At 43.5% G+C, this 22,197-nt stretch overlaps 1 protein-coding gene and 1 long non-coding RNA gene across 4 annotated transcripts in view; one reads left to right on the top strand and one right to left on the bottom strand.

The window, feature by feature from the left end:
• The window catches only part of LOC146715067 (DENN domain-containing protein 4C-like), a 38,487-nt gene extending 26,437 nt beyond the window's left edge, over positions 1–12,050 (top strand). Inside the window, exons 12-34 of one of the 2 annotated variants that reach the window (XM_085451486.1) lie at positions 476–700; positions 1,318–1,463; positions 1,686–1,724; positions 2,004–2,134; positions 3,336–3,468; positions 3,588–3,794; positions 3,910–4,038; positions 4,161–4,308; positions 4,833–4,982; positions 5,123–5,242; positions 5,334–5,459; positions 5,616–6,706; positions 6,790–6,985; positions 7,093–7,190; positions 7,283–7,458; positions 7,570–7,728; positions 8,076–8,274; positions 8,364–8,474; positions 8,577–8,714; positions 9,256–9,373; positions 9,909–10,065; positions 10,193–10,257; positions 10,377–12,050. In XM_085451486.1, the coding sequence (XP_085307612.1) occupies positions 476–700; positions 1,318–1,463; positions 1,686–1,724; positions 2,004–2,134; positions 3,336–3,468; positions 3,588–3,794; positions 3,910–4,038; positions 4,161–4,308; positions 4,833–4,982; positions 5,123–5,242; positions 5,334–5,459; positions 5,616–6,706; positions 6,790–6,985; positions 7,093–7,190; positions 7,283–7,458; positions 7,570–7,728; positions 8,076–8,274; positions 8,364–8,474; positions 8,577–8,714; positions 9,256–9,373; positions 9,909–10,065; positions 10,193–10,257; positions 10,377–10,513 (4,199 nt within the window). In that variant the 3' untranslated portion in view covers positions 10,514–12,050. The remainder of the gene's footprint in view (positions 1–475; positions 701–1,317; positions 1,464–1,685; positions 1,725–2,003; positions 2,135–3,335; positions 3,469–3,587; positions 3,795–3,909; positions 4,039–4,160; positions 4,309–4,832; positions 4,983–5,122; positions 5,243–5,333; positions 5,460–5,615; positions 6,707–6,789; positions 6,986–7,092; positions 7,191–7,282; positions 7,459–7,569; positions 7,729–8,075; positions 8,275–8,363; positions 8,475–8,576; positions 8,715–9,255; positions 9,374–9,908; positions 10,066–10,192; positions 10,258–10,376) is intronic. The other variant, XM_085451487.1, reaches the window with a different exon arrangement.
• A 3,738-nt stretch (positions 12,051–15,788) lies between these two features.
• Positions 15,789–17,545, bottom strand: LOC146715066 (uncharacterized). Of its 2 annotated transcripts, XR_014919329.1 has the most exons (3): positions 17,325–17,535; positions 16,842–17,123; positions 15,789–16,138 (listed from the first exon to the last, which is right to left on the bottom strand). It is a non-coding gene; the product is annotated as an uncharacterized LOC146715066 (long non-coding RNA). The 2 variants fall into 2 exon arrangements; XR_014919328.1 differs by having other exon boundaries at positions 16,842–17,545.
• Between the last annotated feature and the right edge of the window lie 4,652 nt (positions 17,546–22,197).

The raw sequence follows: 22,197 nt of genomic DNA, 5'->3' as shown, positions 1-22,197 counted from the left end.
TTTCTGGTTGCTCGGTTGATAAAATATCAGAATTATTTTACTATGTCAAATTTTTGATGCAATAAAAAGTACTTACAAGCTAGCTAGCTTAACTGTAAACACTTTTGTCAAAATCCACACTGAGCATGCTCAGTCTCCATTATAAAACAGCAACAGTTAATGCATTTGATTCTAATCATTCATACGCTGTGCTTATATAGACCTGTCTGAACTTTTTGACAGCACCTGAGGCGTTTTGGTCAGAAAGCTAATGCTAACAGCGTTAGTAACCTCATTGTTCTGTGACTCTCATAATTTTCTCTCTGCATCATTACATTATCTCCATCATCAAGCATTATTACAGAAAAGTAAATGTGGGGAGACCTAATTAATAAACGTATTATTAATTAAGAGTACATTTAATGACACTTTATAAAAGGAGAGAGCTGAGAAATTGATATAAATTATTTAAACTGACCACACTGGCTTGTTTTAGTTTCGCTACGCCCAGTGATGCCGGATGGCTTGGCTGTCGACATGACTCCCATGGACGCGGACTTCACCTGGCACAAGAAAAGGACGGCCCTGGAGATGGAAATCCAAGAGGCCTTCCTTCGTTTCATGGCCTCCATCCTGAAGGGCTACCGCTGCTACCTCAAACCCATCACCCAGGCGCCCTCTGAAAAAACCACGGCTGCAGACTCCCTCTATGACCAACAAGGTAAACACGTGATTCACCAAACACTATGGATTTGTTGATGGCTTCCTGGATCTGTAACCTTTGCATAATTTACAACTTTAATTCAGATGGGCTCAACTCATGCATACTTTTATTGGCATCTCTGTTTCAAGGAGTCAGGTTGACCGAATGGTTGAGAGGCTGAGCACATTCATATGCCCTTTAGTCCAATTCCCTGCCCTCCCTTCCATGTACTGTAATGGTTTAAAATAGACCATTAAAGGTGTTTTTAGAAATTAATCACCTTTCTCATCAGCCATAAGAGTGTTTGATGCTGGGAAATAGGCTCCTGGCTCCATTTAATTCCCCTCTCAAAGATCAATTTTAGATGATGTGAAAGAGACTCTTCTTCACGCCGCATAGTTTAACACTTTTATAAATAGCTGCACATTGATTTGATGAGGGTCACTCAGGAATAATTAATATAATGAGGCCAAAAAGGACAAAACGTCTTATGTTTGTCCTTTTAAGATGCAGTAAAGACTCTAATTTTGTTCTTTGCTAAGTTACGAAATTAACGAGTGACACTGAATTCATAAATTCCGTAAACTGAGATGACCGTGAAGCTGACGCCGCACTCTCTCCTTCCCTTCCTGCAGGGTTCCTCAAAAGCAGAGACCGTGCCCACCAGAAGTTCTACTCCCAGCTCACCAAGACCCAGATATTCATCCGCTTCATCGAGGAGTGCACCTTCGTCAGCGACAAGGACACAGGCCTGGCCTTTTTTGACGATTGCGTCGAAAAGGTGATTACCATCCCGGCATCATGCTGCCTCCAGGCGTGTAAAAAACGCATGCTGGTCTTTGTTGTTTTGTTTTTCTCTTCCGTTGGAACGTTGCTTCCAGGAACAGGCCTTTGTGTTACAGTGGTTCATTGGCAAAGTAACATTTGTACGCTGGGAGGCTAAGGAAGCCATAATTTCCTTTGATTCATTCTGTTCCCTTCGCTCTCTTCCCTCTACTTGCAGCTTTTTCCCTCTGATAAAATCACCGACAAGGGCACCAAGGTAATTGCTGATAATGTAATCAGATTTCCTTGCACCTTTTTTTTTCCCCTCTTCATATATTTTAATTTCCCCCTATCTGATGAATGCATTCAGTCAAGAGGCATGGATTTTTCCTGCTTTTCCTCTAACTTAATCACAATCAAATAAGCATGCTTTACTGCTTAATTACAAAAGCTTTATAGAGTATCCTCGTAACCTAGTTTATTTACTGGTATCAGACAGGAAATGGTCTACAGTCTGTGCTGTTTTCTAAATCTCTGGATGTGATCCCCTCTGCAGGTTGAAGGAGAGTCATCTGAGGACACAAGACTGCTGGAGCTGGATGAGTCTCAAAAGAGTGAGCACACAGTCTTTGTAATGCCTCCTGAGCCTCCAGTAGATGATGGACCGGATCCTGCTCCTCAGTACACGTAAGACTTGTAGTGCTTTAAGCGTACACTCCACAAAATTATAGTAACACTTTAAAAACACATCAGAGCTCAATAGGGGAAAAATCATGCTGAATGTCAACACCGATATGGGCATGTGATCAGTCTACAGAGGGCTGAATTCCAAGACACCCCCAAAAATCACAGTGATAAAATGATGCGGCAGGAGAGTCCATTTTGTCACCGCGTGCTTACATGTGTGCCTGAGAATGTCAGGGGAGTGCTCATAATAAGAAAACGGATGGTGCATCGATGAGCTCCTGGACAGTCTGAGGTGCAACCTGGTGGTGTTGGATGGACTGAAACATAATGTCTCAGAGGTGAATTTAGGTCAGGCGAGTATAGGGGCCAGTCATACAGTTTCTTCATCCGCCAGGAGCTGCCTGCATACTCTCCCCACATGAGACTGTGCACCAGGAGGAACCCAGGACCACCTGCACCAGTGTAGGTTCAGACAATGGATCCAAGGATTTCATCTCAATACCTAATGGCACTCAGGGAGTTGTTGCCTAGCCTGCAGAGGTCTGTGTGTCCCTCCACTGATATGCCTCCCCAGATCATCGCTGACCCACCACCAAACTGGTCATGCTGGCAGCAAAATGTTCCCCACGGCTTCGTCAGACCCTTTCACATCTATCACGTGTGCTCAGGGTGAATCTGCTCTCATCTGTGAAAAGCACAGGGTGCCACTGGTGGACCTGCTATTCTGGTATTTTATGGCAAACGTAATCGGGCTCCAAGGTGCAGATACCGCTCCTGCTGATGGGTTAAGGACCTTCTGTGGCCCTGTCCAGCTCTCCTAGAGTTAACTGCCTGTCTCTTTCTGCCAGTGGTATTAATGTGTCAACCTGGAGGAGTTGAACTACCTGTGCAACCTCTATAGTGTCTATGCATTGCCCCATGCTAACAGCAGTGACACTGACCCTAGCTAAATGCAAAACTAGTGAAAAAACAATCAGAAAAGAAGAGAAGTGGCCTCCATCTGTAAAACCATTCCTGTTTTTAGGGTTTTCTCGTTGTTGTCCCTCTAGTTCACCTGTTGTTAATGTCATTAACACCAAAGCAGCTGAAACTGATTAACAACCCCCTCTGTTACTAAAACGATCAGATCAATATCCAACAAGTTAAACTGACTTGATGCTATACTCTGGTTTAAAAGTGTTCCTTGCTTTACATTCTGCAGGTATAAAGGGTTCCCCAAACTGCAGTTAAATCTATTTGACCGTCCAAGAGAGTTACGTCCTGCACTCAGCACCAGAGCAGCAGGGGCCAGTCTGTCCAGCAGCCCTGCACTACTAGCAAAGAGGACAAAGCAAGTACGTACTCACACTATCATCCTTAGCAGAAGTAGGAACGATACCTGCTTTGACCATGCTCTTCACCCTTTGTCTTTATCAACGTGTTCATCTGACGTGTGCCCGTACTGCTCCTATAGGAGGTCAAGCTCTCATACAAGATGGCAAAGCGTTTCTACTCCAACCCGCCTCTGTGGGCCCGCTGTCTGTTCAGTCACTGCTACAGTCTGTGGTTCATCTGCCTGCCAGCAGCTGTACGGATGGCCAAGTCAAAGACCCGGGCAATGCAGCAGGCGTACAACATCCTGTTGAAGATGAGAACCACTGAGGTGGAGATACTGGATGAGGTACGTTCACATTTTGTAGGAATATGTTTAGATTATCACTTCTCTTTAGATTTTTGGAATTTCATAGACAATGCAAAACATATAAAGTAATGATCATGTGTTTGTCTGCTGTCAGGTGTGTTACAGAGTGGTGATGCAGCTCTGCGGCGTGTGGGGTCTGCCTGTGATGGCTGTGCGAGTCCTGGTTGAGATGAAGAAAGCTGGAGTCCATCCCAACGCCATCACATATGGATACTACAATAAGGTTTACATATATGGCTTATCACTTTAACATATGAAATGTGTGTGTGTGTGTGGTCTTGCTGATATGCTGGTTTATGGGATTTATTAAGCAATCCCATCTCATCCTTCATCTGTTCTGCGCAGGCTGTCTTAGAGAGCCCGTGGCCCAGCCGGAACCAGAGCGGCCTGATCATGTGGACCAAGTTGCGCAACGTCCTTCGTGGAGTAACGCAGTTTAAATACGGTTTAAACCGCACATCTTCTGAGAAGGGATCAACACTGACTACCACAGGTGTGACTCAAATGTACAAGGCTGTGTTCCTCTTGTTCCCTTTTCTTGCTTTTTTTTACCTCTTCTAAGCAGGTTATATGATTGGTTTGTTTGTTTACCTGTTAGCAGGGTTACTTAAACTAGTGCTGTCAGCGTTAATCTTGTTAAAATGACGTTAACGCCATAACCACATTAACGCGGCAAATCTTGGTTAGCGAGTTATTGCGGATCGTCCCATGTCTGGGGCTGCACGGCGTTAGCTCGTTAGCGCCGTCCAGCCACACGCACAGGGCGATCGGCGTTAATGCGGTTATGGCGTTAACGTCATTTTAACAGCACTAGTTAAAACCTGAAACTTTATCAGACAAGAGGTTGACTCTACTTAGAAGTTATAGGACACTTCTTATCATAGCTTCATGATTACATATAAATTGGAATTTAAAAAAAAAATGATGACATTAACTTGATGTTAACTAGAAAATATCAGAAGTCTGCTGCTATACCACATACAGTCTACTCATGTTTCTTCCTGCGTCCTTCTTTAGGTGCTCCAGTAGCTGCCTCAGCAGTCACTGATGCCGACTGTTTGAGTCATGGAAGTGCAGACAGCTCGAGCGAGGTCAACGGTGAGGAGAACAGTGTATTTGCCCCCAGCCATGACATGGAAGACGTAGCAGATAACCACTGCAGCGCAGGTACTGATTCCCAAAGCATCGGTTCTCTGTAACACAAGGTTCAGCTGAGTCTCTGAGGAACAAAAACAAAAGCTTTCTTAAAAGCGTACATTTGTGATTACAGCTGTGTTTGTGGTTTTTTTAAATTCTGTGCTCTCCAGAGAGACAGTGTGATCAAGGATATGGATCCAAGGATGAGCTGCACCAGGAGTTGGCTGAACCGTTGCACGCTGCCCTTCCGCCGGCTGATGAGAGAAACGATACCAAAGCACAGCATAATGGTAAGAAAGGCCCAGCCTCAGGCCTTCACCTCCAGTATTGTGTTGTATGCACCACAAACCACTACTTTTATTTTTGTTTCTTTTTAACCAGGAGGGGACATAGCTGGCTCAGTGGACAGTGCAGTAGCAGTGGGAGAGCCCCACAGTCCTGTCGATGGGTCGCCGCATGTCCACAGTATTGTTAGGCTGTCCACGGGAAGCTTTGACGGAGAAATGGGTAAGAAAGTACATTTCGCTCAAATATTTTAAAAGGTTTTGTTGGAAATTCTGTGAAATTGGCATCACCTTTGAATTTGTAAAGATTATTTGTTCCTGTTTCAATTAAGCTACATAAATGTAATTGTTGCACTACAATAACTGTATCTGTGTGCAGGTAAAGGGAAGCTGTTCAGGAGACACAGCAAGAACGATAACGTGTCACTTACCGATGACGATCCCTCGCTGCCGTCCCCGGCCGTAGCTCACCAGTCTCAGCATCAGCGGCAGAAATCCTTCTCTGAACGCAGCTGCAGCTTCAGCGCTGAAACTCGTGCTGGAATGCTCTCTGAGGCAGGCATGGACCACATGGCCAGCCGAATGGGCGCTGATGCTCGTATCCTTGCTGGAGTCCTCTCAGGAGGTCAAAGCCCACCCCCTAATATTGTGCCCAAACCACTTTTTAAAGACTTGGAGGAAGAGCCTGAGGAAAATCAGGGTTTGAGGCTTAAAAAGCTTCCAGAAGAAGAGGACCCAGAAACCGCAGAAGAAAGAAAGACAGACGACAAAGAGCTGAAGGGTACCGAAGTAAATAGGGAGAAACAAGTAAGAAAAAACACTGAAACTAATGAAGATGATTCTGGAGTGCGAGGACCCATTTTGGAGAGGGCCGACGTGGAAGTGGGAGCTGACCCACTGTCACGTCTGGTGTCAGAGAGCGAAGAGTCGGCCTCTGTCAACAGTCAGGAACCGCCACGCTCCGTGCCTGCTGTGGTGTCCCGTAACCTGGCTGAGGAGATCGAGCTGTACATGAGCTTGAAAACCCCGCTGGGTACCAAATCCTCCAGCATGGAGCTCCAGCAGCCGCAGGTAGACTCCACGGATGCACCTCAGCCCAAACAGACTCTGGAGCGGAGGTCCAGCCTCCCAGTGCCTCCTGTGAAAACCCCAACTGGCTCACCGAGCAACACCCCCAAACGCAGCCCCAGCACTGTAACCCGCTCCAAGACTTTTGCAGTAAAGACAAAGACGCCTGCGAGCTCTACAGCGAGCCCGGGCCAGCGATCGTCCTCACTGACCGCACTGGTCAAGTCCTCTCAGGGGGGGTCGCTGGGCTCGGTCTTTAACACCATTTCAGGTATCAAGATGGACACGTTCTTAACAGGACCTAAAATCGATGTGCTCAAGTCAAGCATGAAGCAGGCAGCAAACGTGGCCAGCAAAGTGTGGGGGGCAGTGGCATCCGCTTACGCCGATTCAGATGATGAGGTGAGGGTCATTAAAAGGTCATTCCAGACATTGTCAGCCTGTTCTGCATAAAAGGGAAGATTTAAGGTAACTTTTCTCTACAGGATGAAGCTCAGGCTGGTGGCGGTGGCTTCCCAGCTCGTCTGGATGAAAATATGCTGGCTGCACATGACTTGGATGACAGTCCTGAGAGAAAAGGCATCCCAGGTTTGGTGGCTAATGGTCTGAACCAGAGCTGCACCAGCCTGGGCGGCAGCAGCAGCGGCAGCAGTGACACGGGCCGAGGGACCACACAGACACGTAAGCACTGACTCTCTGATGTAAATGAAGAAGCAAGGGAGGGGCAGTGAAGTACTTCTTAGGCCAGTGATGCCTGCTTTCAATATTGTTTTCATGTCGGCCTGCAGATCTGATTCCAGGGCGCCCGGGCAGAGGTCCTGACTCTGAGCAAAGCTCCTCGCATCACGCCTCCTCCTCGAGTATTTTCCAGAACTGTGCACTGGAGGTAGGACCTGCATGAACAGAGTCTGTTTGCGCTGCACTCTCACTGCTGATGTTTAAAATACAGCAGGGTTTGACGCGTTATCCCACTTACAGGTGCTGATGTCCAGTTGCTCCCAGTGTCGCTCCTGTGAAGCGCTGGTGTACGACGAGGAGATCATGGCAGGCTGGACAGCTGATGATTCCAACCTCAATACCAACTGTCCTTTCTGTCAGACGGTCTTTCTTCCCTTATTGCACATCGAGTTTCACGACCTGCGCACGATGACAGGGTAGGAAACTGTCAGATGAGATTTTTTATTTTTCCTGTGTTGTAACACACGAACATATTCTTTGTGGCAACTCAAATTTAAATATCCCTGTTCTTTTATTTTCTCTTTAAGGTTTTATGTGAATCCCAGTGCCTCAGGGGACAGCATCCACAGCACAAGCACCCACCCCACAGCTAGCAGCGCGGCTGACATTAAGACACCAGACCTTATCACTTTCGCTGAAGATGAACCGAGGGAGACCGCTGAAAATACTCCAGGAGCACAGAAGAGGTACAACTTCATCTGAGTACCCTGAATGCACCTCAGGTTGCATGCACGAGGAGATGCATTTGCATGTTTGTTTAAATCTTCAGCGCCGCCTTACTAGTGTTTTCATAGTAAATGCCATCTAGTGGTAGAAACTACCACTAGATGGCAGCATAGATCTTCTAATATGATCTTGGTGCCTTTTACTTGGTGACTGAGAACAAAAAGTTATTGGAATAAACTTTAATAACAAAAATAATAATTGTTGTTGTGGATCATTGCATTATTGTAAGGTCTTTACCTTATAATATAAAGTGCTATATAATGCTAATGTTTTGGTGCTATATAAATAAGTGAATGGTTGTTTCCAGTTTGATTCCAGGGCCGGTACAGTCAGATCCCCTGGGTCTCCTGGAGCACCAGGCAGCATGTAAGCAGCAGAAAGGCACCGGGACATCTTTGACACGTAGCAACAGTGTTGGAGGACCTCTGCAAAGCCTGGACTATTCTCAGAGACCTGGACATGGTGTTTCCACCACCAGCCTTCCCTGCAGTTTGCAGGAAGTGCAAGTCAGTGCCTCCTTTCTGTTCCAAGCCTTCACTGACAGTAGTGCTTTTACCCTCATGGAGTCAATGAGTGGAATTCTGTGTGTTTACAGGACGGCATGGGGACAAAGCGGCCAAATCCCAAACCAGTGTCTGTGCCGTACCTCAGCCCCTTGGTACTGCGCAAGGAGCTGGAAACCTTGCTGGAGAATGAGGGAGATCAGGTATAAATATAAAGACATTCTCTCATGGTTTGATGTGTATAGCAAGTGTCAGCCAGCAGATTCAAGATCCTTTGAGTTACACTTTGTGGTTTATCTGTCCAGGTGATCTACACCCACAAGTTCCTCAGCCAGCACCCAATCATTTTCTGGAACCTGGTGTGGTATTTCCGCCGCCTGGACCTGCCCTCTCACCTGCCCGGTCTCATCCTCACTTCTGAACACTGCAACAACGGAGTGCAGGTTAGACATAACATCTGGTTAAATGCAGTTTTCTCTTCTTCTTCTATGCTTTCCAATCTCAAGGTATGCACTATTGTCCACAGGAACTTGAACTAGGAACTTTTAGACCAGAGTGTAGATTAGTTTCAGAACATTGGGTCGTGGAATATTTTAGCTATTTCACAATAGCTGGTAAAAAGTATTCTTGCTCTGTGGTGTGCTGCTTTTTTACTGTTTTTAAAGATTAAAAAAAAATCTCCTCGATCGCTCTCATCTTTATATTCTTTGTTGTTGTAAGAAAACTGTGACATCATCCATCAGGTGGGCATACAGTAGAGGACTACGTCCAAATGAAGCTGTGAGGAATGTTTATATGAAACTGACTCACACATAAAAGATGAAATGCTGTGACTGTAATAGACTGAAGCCAGCAGTGATGTGCACACCACCTATAAGAAGGCATCTAGACCCAACACAGCAAACTCATTCCTTTACAGAGGATGTCCTGTAATAAGCGAGCACCGTGTAAGCTGTGCTATAATGTCATGGTTTATTCTTGCAGCTGCCTCTGACGTCACTGCCACAGGACAGTAAGCAGGTGTACGTACAGCTCCTGTGGGACAACATCAACTTGCACCAAGAACCCGGAGAACCACTTTACCTGCTCTGGAGGACCTTTTGTAAGTGTGACGACAGACATTATCAGTCATTGTCCATCAGTACAGTGTTAAGTGTAGAAGCTGTATTTGCAGATTGAATTGTGAGCTTTCAGATTATTGTGGTGAGCTATACTGCATTATCACCACTAGGGGGCGCACGTGTTCAGCCTTTAAACCTCAAGCAAACATATTTTAGTTCACACTAAGAAAGAAGGTATGTACTGATTTCCAAACCCCCCAAAACAAGTCAGATATGGTTTTGTGAACGGAACGTAAAAGAGCGAAAGGACGTAGAAATATACGTGTATCTACTAAACATCTCAAGTTTGAACCTCAGTGACCTTGAAATGAAATTTTCTGAAAATCTTGTGAATGCAATAACTTGGCAATGAGACAATATGGGATTTTGAAATTGATACCTTCGGTGCATGTATTAGGAGATTAAGGGGTATTTTTGTTAAAGTGTCACTGCTGAGCAGAACAGATCAGATTGGAGGCTCTTTGCTAAAAGAATATTTGAGCAGACTCTCTGATGCTTTGGTGTTTGTGCTCCCAGTGGAGAAGAAGGGAACTCTGGGGCCAACAGACCACCAGGAGAGCCGCACTCTCCTCAACACCATTGTTCGCAACATCCAGACAAACGACGTCTACGGGCCGATCAACCTGCTGATCCGAGAGATCAAACGGCGTCCAGAAGGGCTCAAACGGCAGAGGTCAGTTCTCCTCCTTCATCTATACTCACTGTTTCATATTTAGTCTTTCTTGAAGCTCTTAGTTATGATTTTTGCTGCAGTGAATTAGAAAAGTGTCTGATGCCTCGTGTGTGTGAATGTCTCACAGGAGCGTCTATAGAGAAATACTGTTTCTGTCACTGGTGGCTTTGGGACGGGAGAACATCGACGTAGGTGAGTGAGATTAACTAGTGATGTCAGCTGTGACCTATAGTGTGCTGTAAGAGTTTGAAGGTGATGAAAAGCGATGACGTGAAACGTTCCTCACTCATATCTGTGTCGTCATCATGCAGAGGCCTTCGACAGAGAGTACCACAGCGCATACAACCAGCTGAGCGCGGAGCAGCGCAAGTCTCTGCACTGCATCGATCGCCCGCCCACTCCCAGCGTCCAGTGGTGCCTTAAATGTTTTGGAGCGCCTTTCGTCTGAACTGATCCTCTCAGCAGCAGAGACACAAACTCTTACTGTTCCTGCTTCAACTTTGGGGAACAGGGAGACTTTCGGACATCTCCAGCTGGACGAACATGGTACTGCTTCTTCCGTTTGCCGTGGAAGATGACGTTGGCCGTTTCATGTTTCTTTGCTTTGCTTTAAAGAGGTTTTCCAAGCAGCTGCCTAAAAGTGGAACTGTTGTTGTAAACTTCCTGGAAAGCTGTAATGAATCTCTTCAGACTAGTTGAGTTGCTTTTCCTTACAGAAGCTGTATAAAGCGATTGATCACTGTACAGAATATCTGTGTGTGTGCATGTCAGCAGCTTTGCTCGTAGCCTTTTGCCTCCTTAAATCTGTCGTAGCTATACTCGTATCAGCTCTGTGTGAGACCGTGTACAGACTCTGACTCTAACTTTGTGCACTTTCTGAAGAAGAGTAAGTAAATCAAGTTCACCTGACTTTTTGTACAGTTTAAGGAAATCTCAGTCGAGGTTGCATTTTTGTCAACAACCCTGATTGTTGTGATCAGTCTTAATGAATGTTCACATGTACAGGCTCACACTGGGGCTCTGTGCAGCTCTGTGTTGGAGCATCACATTTAAATGGGAGAGGACTGAGGCTTTGGACAATCACTAATTATCAATCACTAAAATAGATTCATAACATTCCAGATGCCCTGTGCTCAAAGCAGGAGTATTGATCTCTGTGATAACACATGTGACAGCAGCTGTTTGGAAAGTAGAGATCATGAAAAACAAAGACATCAATCTGAAGCATGAAGGTGCCACACCACTGATTAAAAACATCAGAGGAACACAGACAGCAGAGGTGTGCTGGCTTCAGTCGGCCTTTTTAAAGCTGCATTTTTAACAGTAACATACTGTGTTTGTTCAGCTAACATGTCTTATTCTGATCTTAACTCAGAGCTGTGACTCTCATTCTCGACTCTAGCACAGAGTGAACCACGACGGTTCAGACAGGATCTCTTTTATGGTTTACATAAAAGTGCAGAGGGCTCTTGATGAGTGCTGAAACTGTGTCAGGACAGATATTTGATATTTGACATTCCACTAAAAACAGTGAAACAGGCGGGAAAACAAAGTGCTGCGATGAATTGTCGGGTAAAGATGGACCTGTGTGTTGACTTGAGTGTGAGTGTGGCGCTGTACTTGTACAGATGAGAAAATGTGTTGTAAAATATTCCATTTGCACTGCATAGATTAGAACCTGCTCTTAACCCACATCAGAATATTAACAATTTACACCATTTTTCATCCAGAAAAAAATCTCAATTATTTATTTTTGTATTGTTGACATTTGGATTGCAGCTGCTGTGCTAACTTCGAGTTTTTATAACTAGCTGCCCCCGTTTTCCCCTTGAATCCGTGTTAGGGGACTCCAGCCGGTGTTGACTTAGTAAATCTCCTCTTGGAGGATGTACAGAAAAGTTTTTTAAAGGTTCTCTTACCGTCCTGTGGAAAGGAAATGAATGTCTACACATAAGTGCGCTGCAATAAATGAGTTTGTGAACTGATTGAAAGTGAAATTTGTCCTTTTTTTGTCTTTGTGTTAAGAAGAGTTTGTATTTATTGCCAGATTTAAACATCTGCCTTTGTAACACTGCTGTAGCTCATTTCTGTTTTCATGGAAGTAGATGTGATCTTAGTGGGAAAAAAGTTATACTCATGTCAATTTATTTCAAAATCTGCCTTTGTAACACTGCTGTTGCTCATTTCTCTTCATTTCTGTTTTCATGGAAAAAGATGTAAACTTCCTGTCATCCACTGCCAGGAAATCCCATTTCTCCCAAAAGATCCATCCACCCAGCCAGTTTTAGAGTTGTGTGGGGCTCGAGCTTATCCTATCAGAGGTATCCCCTGGATGATGATCGGCAGTCTTTCGAGCCTTTTGAGCTCACACAGAGACAGACAACCATTCATACTCACATTCACACCTATGGGAAATTCAGAATAACCTGAATTTTTTAGAAAAAACTGACTTTTTTAAATACAAACACTTGATGGTATGTGTGTGTTAGATCTTTTTTTCTAAAAGCCAATAAATAACAAAACACACATACACAAGTTTTCTTGCACTCATTTTCACTCTAGACCAGGGGTGTCACTCGAGGGGATGCACAGTACAGTAGTGCAATTCATCCTGATTGGTGATTGGTCAAAAGTCTTCTGTGTTTACGTTAAGTTACAGAGTCTGGATTTAGCGGAAATTACACGACGCTGAATAACGCGTTTTTCTTTGTGGTAAATGTTAGCCGCGCGCTATGACATCTAATGTATTACGCTCATTTCTAGTCTTTTCAGTGGCTACAGCTGCTTTCCGTGGCTCGTTACAAACGATCTGAGATATAGATCCACTTCTGTCTGGCGTAGGCTGCTCACTAGGGCTGGGTATCATCACTGATTTCTATAATCCATTCGATTCCGGTTCTCAAAGTCCTGATTCGATTCAACTTAGCCTCAGACAGTCAGAAATATTATAATTCTGATAATTTATCAGTACTGACTTCATCAGAACTGTGAACATCACAGCAGATCCCTTTGTTTTAAAGTAACTGAGAATAAAACACAGAAAAACATGAAGGAGATTTTCCTGGTCTGGCTTTTTAGAGCAGATAACCTTAAAAATATTCTGCAATATTCTGCAATTTTGCATAATTTAAAGAAGTTTAAATTTCTTCAGTATTGAACAGCAGAAATGAGGCTTTCTTGTCCGAGGTCATTTAAGTGAAAAAAAGAAAAAGACAGCGCTGTAAACAACGGTAGACTGGTGGGTAATAAGCGAATGAATAATGCAGAAAACAGATTTGAGACGGAAAACTGTTCTTGAAGTACACAGAGAGAGAGAGAGCTGTGCAGGAAGTGTGATTTTTATCGTGGTGGAAGCAAAACAGCAAAAGTCAGAGGGAATTCATGACGACATTGATCAAATGTGAAGCGTAGTTTGCTGCTTCTTGGCTCGGCGAATTTTGTGTGATGACACAGCCCTCACTTCTAAAACTTGCGCACAGACACACCCCTCACAAGCTTGCCACAGACACACCGCTCACTTCTAAAAGGTGGGGGGATGCACAGTACAGTAGTGCAATTCATCCTGATCGGTGATTGGTCAAAAGTCTAGAGTGAAAGGAGAGGCTTGTGATTGGTGGAAAATGTGCAATGAAGAAGCCTTTTTTTATTCATTCAGTCTGTTGTCTGTTTTTTCTTTATCAAAAATATAAAATTATTGGATTGGATAACGAAGCACTGACAGTGTAAAGCGAAAGGGACCAACCGAGTTATGATCATATTTATGTGAATAGCGACAGGTTTATATTATTATTTCTTTAAACTCATATTCCTGCATCTTTATATTGAATTTGTCTGAAAGTTCTGTTAAAAAAAACCGAATAAGTTAAAAAAAAACAACTAAAAAAAACAAAACACCAAATTATTTAGGGGGGCTTAAGAATATTTTAGGGAGGCTGCGGGACAGAACGCTCTGTCCCAGCACGACACGCGGGCAGAGGATCGCTCCAGCCCGATCACCGAGGCGTGGGTACAAGCAACAATCCAGAATATAATAAAACCAGGCGCACCAGAAAAAGGTTAGCCCACTTAATAAAAACAATTCCACAAAAATAAAAGATGACACCAAAAAGACGAGACAAGACAATCTTTAATAGCTTTAATAAAAGAAATCACACATGCACACCAAACTGGAAGGCTTACATCCCACAAATCAAACTACAACTCGTGCTAGTGGCAATAGTTCAGGCCTTGATCACAAGCCAGTCTGGCTCCCCACAGGCTGAGATCGGCAACTGAGGCGGTTTCAAGTTCCCAGCCAACCCGTCCTCACTCCCAAAGCGTAACATTTTACGCTAGGTGACAAATCGTCACCATATTACGTTTTCGGCTACCCACCACGTTCCTAAATGACGACCTCGGAAAAAGAGGAAATATGAGAACCGTCTGGACTGAACCTACACATGTTCGCTCTTTTTCTTCAAATCGCTTAGAAACACGCTATTTAACATCATTAAAGTCCTGGTTACGGTCTGGAATAAGGTTATGGTTAGGGCTAGAGATAAGGTTAGGTTTAGGGCTGGAATACAGGGCAGGAACGTCTATTACCGCGGGAGCGTCATTGCACTGGATTCCAGCCATAACCCACCGCGTACCATAAGAACGCTGAAGGTCTCCTTTCGCGTTCCTCAGGAACGCCGCGGGACGTGACAAAACGTCGACATGTTACGCCGCGGGACAGAACGCTCTGTCCCAGCACGACACGCGGGCAGAGGATCGCTCCAGCCCGATCACCGAGGCGTGGGTACAAGCAACAATCCAGAATATAATAAAACCAGGCGCACCAGAAAAAGGTTAGCCCACTTAATAAAAACAAATCCACAAAAATAAAAGATGACACCAAAAAGACGAGACAAGACAATCTTTAATAGCTTTAATAAAAGAAATCACACATGCACACCAAACTGGAAGGCTTACATCCCACAAATCAAACTACAACTCGTGCTGGTGGCAATAGTTCAGGCCTTGATCACAAGCCAGTCTGGCTCCGCACAGGCTGAGATCGGCAACTGAGGCGGTTTCAAGTTCCCAGCACGACACGCGGGCAGAGGATCGCTCCAGCCCGATCACCGAGGCGTGGGTACAAGCAACAATCCAGAATATAATAAAACCAGGGGCACCAGAAAAAGGTTAGCCCACTTAATAAAAACAATTCCACAAAAATAAAAGATGACACCAAAAAGACGAGACAAGACAAGAGAGCAGCTCCACCGAGCAGGAGCCCTCAAACCGACTATAGGCAGGCGTCTTGATTCTCCAATTAAGGTTAGGCGATTTGCCACGGAGAGGTGAAGGCAGCAATCAAACCCTAAAACAAAGGATAAATGTAACCTTAGCCTCTTGTAGCTGTGAATGCTAATAAAAGCAGTTCTAACGGCTTACCCCAGGACCGGAGGCGCTTTGGTGGAGATAACGAGCACCTCTCTCTGCAACGCTGGAATTAAACAGAAACGGCCGCGCTACAACAGGGCCGCAAAACTACACTAAACCAACTTATTGGCAGATATTAGTTTTGTTTTATCACATATCAATATTATTTTATTATCAAATTTGGTTATTTTGGTCATTCAAATCTGGCTTCCCCATCACTCACTCACTGATGGATACAGCTTTTGAAAATCTAAGAGCTCTGTTGAAGGACTCTGTGCAGGTTAAAAATCAATGTGTGGAATAATAACAAAGAAAGGTAACCTTTAATTATTTATTTTAATGAACTCATTATCAAACTTTAAACAACATCAACAATGTTTAATCTGTGAAGGCACTGCTGGATGCCGGTTCCCAGCTCTGCGTGGAGGCTGTGCGAACACAGGTCACTGATGGTCTTGGTCACTCAGGCCTGTGAATCCAGTTCCTGAAGAACTCCGTCACCATCCTCTGCAGGAATATCGCAGCAAGCTTCTCTCTGTCACCATAAAGTATCACAGCCAGTCCATCAGTCTCGTCGTAGACGAGGTGGTAACGAAACGACTAACCAACACGCAGGACATACAGCGGAGTGGCAACTTCACCGTGTCCATCCATTTCAGCTTCAAGTCTGTCAGAAGGAAGAACAAATGAGTCAGCTGCAGCAACTACTCGTTAAACGCTGTAACTTAGAGCTCTGTTTGATAGCTGCTGATTCACAACAATAACAGTCTTTATAAATCTGCACCGGTTATCGGGTTATCCAAGGCTTTTATGTGCGAATGTTTGCTTGTGAGAGCAGCTAGCCGGAGTTCAAAGGAGCTGGCCTCGCAGCCCGTCAAGGAATGCGCTGGAAGGAACCAGGTTTCGTAAGATTTGAGTTTCAAACTTTATATAAATTTTGAAACTAAAATCCAGTCTTTACTGGTATTGAGCTGATTCTTTTAAAGATGATTTTTTTTTTGAAATTTGGAAAAATCTGTTAACACAATCATTATGAACAAGCTTTGAAAACCACTGTTGAAACTGTGAGTCTACATGCTGTGAGTCAACTGCCTTAAAGATTCAAGATTCAAGATTCAAAGTGTTTATTGTCATGTAGAAGAAATGGCATTTCTCTGTGCAATGAAATTCTTCCTTTGCTGTCCATACACAAATGCCAAGTTAGGGGAAGGAACAAGATAAATAAGGATAAAATTAAGACAAGTATAGAGTAAGCAAATAAGTAAAAGTAAAGCGCACAGAGATTCACTGCAACGACTAAACATTGAAAGGAACTTAGAGGGGGAAAAACAGCAAAAGTAGAAACAATGAGTCGAAACAAAGTCGCTTACCTTTATTAATAATGCAGATGAAGATAATGATCCTTTTCTTATTTTCTTCTGTTTCAGCTTTTAGAAGCGGGACCAAAGATTGTCTTCTTGTCCTTCTTCCCTGTCAACGTATAAACGGCATAATATTCTAATATGACTACTGGAACGACTTGACCGCAGTCTCAGGCACTAGACGACTGAGCACAGCACTTCCGCATATGAGCGAGGGGAAACTCCTTGCACGCATTGTTCGATCTTTGCTCTCTCTTCTCCCCTTTTCTCAGGTAGATGTTATTTTAACAACTGAAAATATGAAATAAACACACATGTAAGCCAAGACTCTAAAGAAACAGCGTTGTTGTTGTTCGGTTTTTCATTTCGCCATTTGTTGATTCACTCGAAGAGCAATTAACGTAATATGGGTCAAGTGATCAGTTTGATATCTTCTGTGATACACCGTCATATTTACATTATTTGTACAGTACGAATGATTTGCTTTGGTACCTGGTCAAAATCAAGCTCTCCTCTGTCTGCCCGGCTGCACTTCTTCGCCCTCGCTCACACGCCTAATGCTCAGTCGCCAAGTGCCTGAGCTCGGATCATACCAAAATTAGGGGGAATTAAGGACTGTGCGCTATGTGCTTTGAATATTGTGTGTAGTTTTTGTCTTATACAGTTGTCAGTCGGGCATCCTACACTCCCAAAGACCCCGGGCTTCTGAAAAAACAACCCGGGTTTAAGCCCAGTAATACATCCCCACATAGCTCTCAGACCCCTCTTACTGTGCAAAGAGGTAAGTAAGAGAGTATGCAAGACTCGTCTCTCTCTAAGGGGAGAGACACTGACAGATCTCACATACTCATCTCATCCCCTTTCTTACGATGCACAATTGTGCACTAAGTGCGATAACTTACCGACGACTCATATCAGAATCAGAATCAGAATACTTTATTGATCCCTGGGGGAAATTATTTTTTGTTACAGTGCTCCATTTTAAACCAACATTAAGACAAGACAGACAATACGCTAACTAAGAATAGTACAATATATACATATATATACATACATACATACATAAGTCACTTATAAATAAATATTTGGAAAAGAAACATGTGTAGTTGTAGCAGCAAACAGTGTGTTAAGTGGATGCGTTGTACAGGGAGATGGCCACAGGCAGGAATGATTTCCTGTGTCGTTCAGTGGTGCTTTTCGGTAATCTCAGTCTCTCACTGAACGAGCTCCTGTGACTGACCAACATGTCATGGAGTGGGTGGGAGGTGTTATCCAACATTGTCTTTATCTTGGACAGCATCCGCCTCTCCGACACCACCTTGAGGGAGTCCAGCTCCATCCCCACAACATTGCTGGCCTTACGGATTAGTTTATTAAGTCTGTTGGCATCTGCAACCCTCAGCCTGCTCCCCCAGCATGCAACAGCATAGAGGATCGCACTGGCCACCACAGACTCATAGAAAATCCTGAGCATTTTCTGGCAGATGTTGAAGGACCTCAGTCGCCTCAAAAAATAGAGACGACTCTGGCCCTTCCTGTAAAGTGCTGTGGTGTTTTTAGCCCAGTCCAGTTTATTGTCAATGTGTACTCCAAGGTATTTATAGTCCTCCACAATGTCAACACTGACCCCCTGGATTGAAACAGGGGTCAAGTATATATCAGAATATTATGCCGTTTATACGTTGACAAGGAAGAAGGGCAAGAAGACAAACTTTGGCCCCGCTTCTAAAGGCTGAAACAGAAGAAAATAAGAAAAGGATCATTATCTTCAGCATTGTTAATAAAGGTAAGCGACTTAAGTTCATTGTTCCCACTTTTGGCAAACTTGAGCCCTTTTAGCTTTCCCAAGTTCCCTTTAACGTTTATTTGTTTCACTGAGTCAGCTGCCGTGTGCGCTTTTGAAGGTGGGAAGTTTTCTTTGAAGTTTTTTCAGTGTTGTTAGTTCAACAGAGAGAACTGATCATTAGACTGGGACTAGGACAAACGTTACTCCTCGGGCTCTCAGTCTTTGATCACACTTGTGAACTTGTCAAAGGGGTTTGGGTTATTATAAAACAGAGCGTTCATTGTTTGGGATGAAGAAAGTTTTTATGTGATCCTTGACTCATCTGTGATTTGTTTTCTTTCTGCAGGGTTTGAAGCCGTAATGGATGGAGACGGTGAAGGAGCCGCTCGGGCACAGCTGTGTGTCCTGCAGCTGCGCTCCTTTCACCTGCATCTCTACTACGACCAGACTGACGGGCTTGTTGCCATGCTGTACAGAGGGACACAGAGGCTTGCTGTCGTATTCTTCAGAAGAGTCCTGACGGCGGTCATCCAGAATGGGGATCGCAAGCATAGCAGTGTGTGACCGAGATCGTCAGAGCCTGAGCTTACATGGAGAAACCAGCCGCCTTACCTCAATATGACATGGGCAGTTGGAGTTTGTATCTTTGTAGGCCTATTTGTATTTTTAATCCCATAAATAAATGAATATTATAAAAACACACATCAGTTATCTTTCATTTTATTAATCCATGCACCAATTTTTGTTCTAGAACCTGAAGAAGTCGCCAATAGGCTAATAAAATGTAATAAAATGTAATAAAATGTTCTTTGTCATCTTTTCCAGCTTTAATGCGCATCTGCGCCAAAAGTAGGCGATTAAAAAACGTCAAAAATATGAAAGTTTACTTCTAATATAAATTTGGGAAAAACTAATGGATGTTAATGTGTAGTTCTCAGAATAATTAACCCTCTAGTGCAGAGCACTATTAAACCCATGTTCACGGTATAGTTTTTTAAAATTAAATACAAAGCACCAAAGATCAACAATTATTTGTGAATTGTGGACAAAGCTTCAGAGAAAGTGGCTTCTTTCTGAAGGGGGCTGGGCAGCCAGTCTCTCTCTCTGTCTGTGTGTGTGTGAAGCAAAAGTCTGAGGAGTTTGGATAAAAGGCAAGGGGTTTAGAAATGACTGAAAGATTAATAGGCTCTGTTTTGAGTTTTGTTCAAAAAAGAATGACTTCATATAGGGAAAAATATATATCACATATCCAGGACACCTTAAACTAGTTTTTTAATTAAGCAGCAAGGCAGAACAAAGTCGGGCCTGTATCAAGACATGAGGACTAAACCCCAATTCAACCAGACCCAGAACTGATCCAGAGTTAAAACAGGACTACAACGGTTCAAAATCAGGACTACTGAGGATTTAACAAAGACAAAACCAGAATCAGAACTAGATGATAGTAGCACTAAAAATCATCATAGACCTGCACTACACTTGTTTTTTAATTCTACCAAAGTACAATATTTAGATTTAGAAAAGTTTATATAATTATTTAGCCTTGTTGTGCAAACAAGCCTGCATAACTTAATAAATGTAGAATTTGCAAAATAGCAAACCTAAAAAGAAACACTAGGTACGAGATACGTGAGTACCTATGATACCGTGATACTTTTGGTAAACGACCATTTGACTAACATGTGTGTCTCACCTGCTCTTGTTCATCTCTGTTCTGTCCTCATTCTCCTCTCTCTCTCCCTCTGTTCCTCTCTCTCCCTCTCTGTTCCTCTCTCTCCCTCTTTGTGCTGACAATCATCAAATATACAGTTGAAACCAGATATTTATGTACTCTTCAGATCAAAACACAAACACTTTTTTAATTGTAACATCAAATTAGACTAAATGTTTATTTTTTTAGATTGATCAATATAAAAACATATTTGTTAACTTTAAGAGTAAAGAGAGAAACTATCTGTATTTCTTAATTGCAAATGGCACCAAATTGTATTCAAAATTGAGCCACACTTATGGAGCTCCACAGTTCTTTTCCTGGTGTTTTGGTTGACATCTCTTGATGTTCCCATGTCAAAGAAGAAGGCTCTGTGTTTTGCCTTATATGCATCCACAGCTGTGCCACCAGTTTACTCACATGGACTCTACTAACCTATCAGAAGCTTCTTCTTAGATTTTCAAAAGCTGTATCCATCAGTGAGTGAGTGATGGGTGTTATGGATAGGCGTAGCTTTGGGTCACGTGGTGTCTGTAATAGTGATTGCTATATCACCTGTTCACGGCCCGAGGGAAATTTTGTGAATGAGTGGGTGATGGGGGAAGTCGACTTTTGCTGACCGCTCAAGCTTGGAATGTTTTTGATCACTGTTTTTCTACGGATTTTAAGGATTTGATAACAAATAAAAGAGTTTTAACTTGGAACTTTGACTAACGTTTTAAACAGCGGGCGCGTCAACATTATTCCCCTATTCAGCTGCTCGGCGACTCAAAGGCTTGAAAGTCGCCAATATTTGTCAGCAAAAAGCGCGACGGCAATGGAGCGTCCCGCAATCAGCGCTGAATAAACGCCGACGCGAGCCCACACACCGCCACCACTACACCCATAAAATCGGCTAGTCTGACGGATAAGGAGAAGACGACGGTGGTATGTAAATTGTGTTTTTGTGCTGCGTATTGTTTGTTTGAACGCAGTTTGGATTCTGACCATACGAAGATGTTTTTGTGACACGCCCACCGCTACGTTTGCTATTCGGTTTGGTGTGTGTGTGTGCTGTGGCTCTGCAGGCGTTCACCTGAGTTTGGAGGAATTGCTGTTGCCTTTGTTTTGGATTTTGGCATGCTGCTTATGTTGAATGTTTAAAATGAGTGGATCACAGGCTGCATCTGTTGTTGGAAAAACTGAAAAGGATAAAAGAATAACTTCCCTCACTGAGAAAGCTCTTGCAAACAAAATTGAAACCATCCAAACAGATCGGAAAAGGCATGTAAACAAAATGAAAAGTGTTATGTCTCTTAAAGAGCTAATGAAAGATGATAAAAATCATTCACAAGTCAAAAAACAGTTTGATGAGTTAACACACCTGTTTAAGGATGCCAGTGCATTGCATGAATCTTTACTTTCTCTAATCTCATTTGATGAGAAAGATAAACAAAATACATGGTTCTCAAGCATCTCTAAATACAATAAAGGGTTTATGGAGGATGTTAACATATGGCTTTCTGAAACTGATAAACATTCAGGGAGGCCATCATCTGACAAGGCACAGTCACAGGAAACTTCCCTGGGAGGAGAAGTGGAGGTTCGAGAGCACACTGGAAAAGAACCACAATTATCTCTTAATCCTCAGAACGATGTTAATGATGACGTGTTGCCATCCGACAGTGTGTCAAATCAAGGCAGTAGGTCAAGCTCAAGAGTATCATCTACTTCATCTGCATGTCTCAGGGCAGAAGCTGAAATGGCCGCCTTGCTCGCACGTCAACATATGCTGAAAGAAAAACACTCTCTTGAAGAACAAGAGGAACAATTGAGGAGAAAGAAAGAACAACTTCAGCTTGAAGCAGATATAGCTGCAACTGTTGCAA

This window comes from Copadichromis virginalis, linkage group LG3, assembly GCF_057382275.1.
Source record: "Copadichromis virginalis isolate Kocher_CV1m ecotype Utaka linkage group LG3, C_Virginalis_male_GT1.1, whole genome shotgun sequence".
NCBI classification, from domain to species: Eukaryota; Metazoa; Chordata; class Actinopteri; order Cichliformes; family Cichlidae; genus Copadichromis; species Copadichromis virginalis.
Note: the sequence above shows the minus strand (reverse complement) of the source record. Positions and strands in the feature narration are given on the sequence as shown.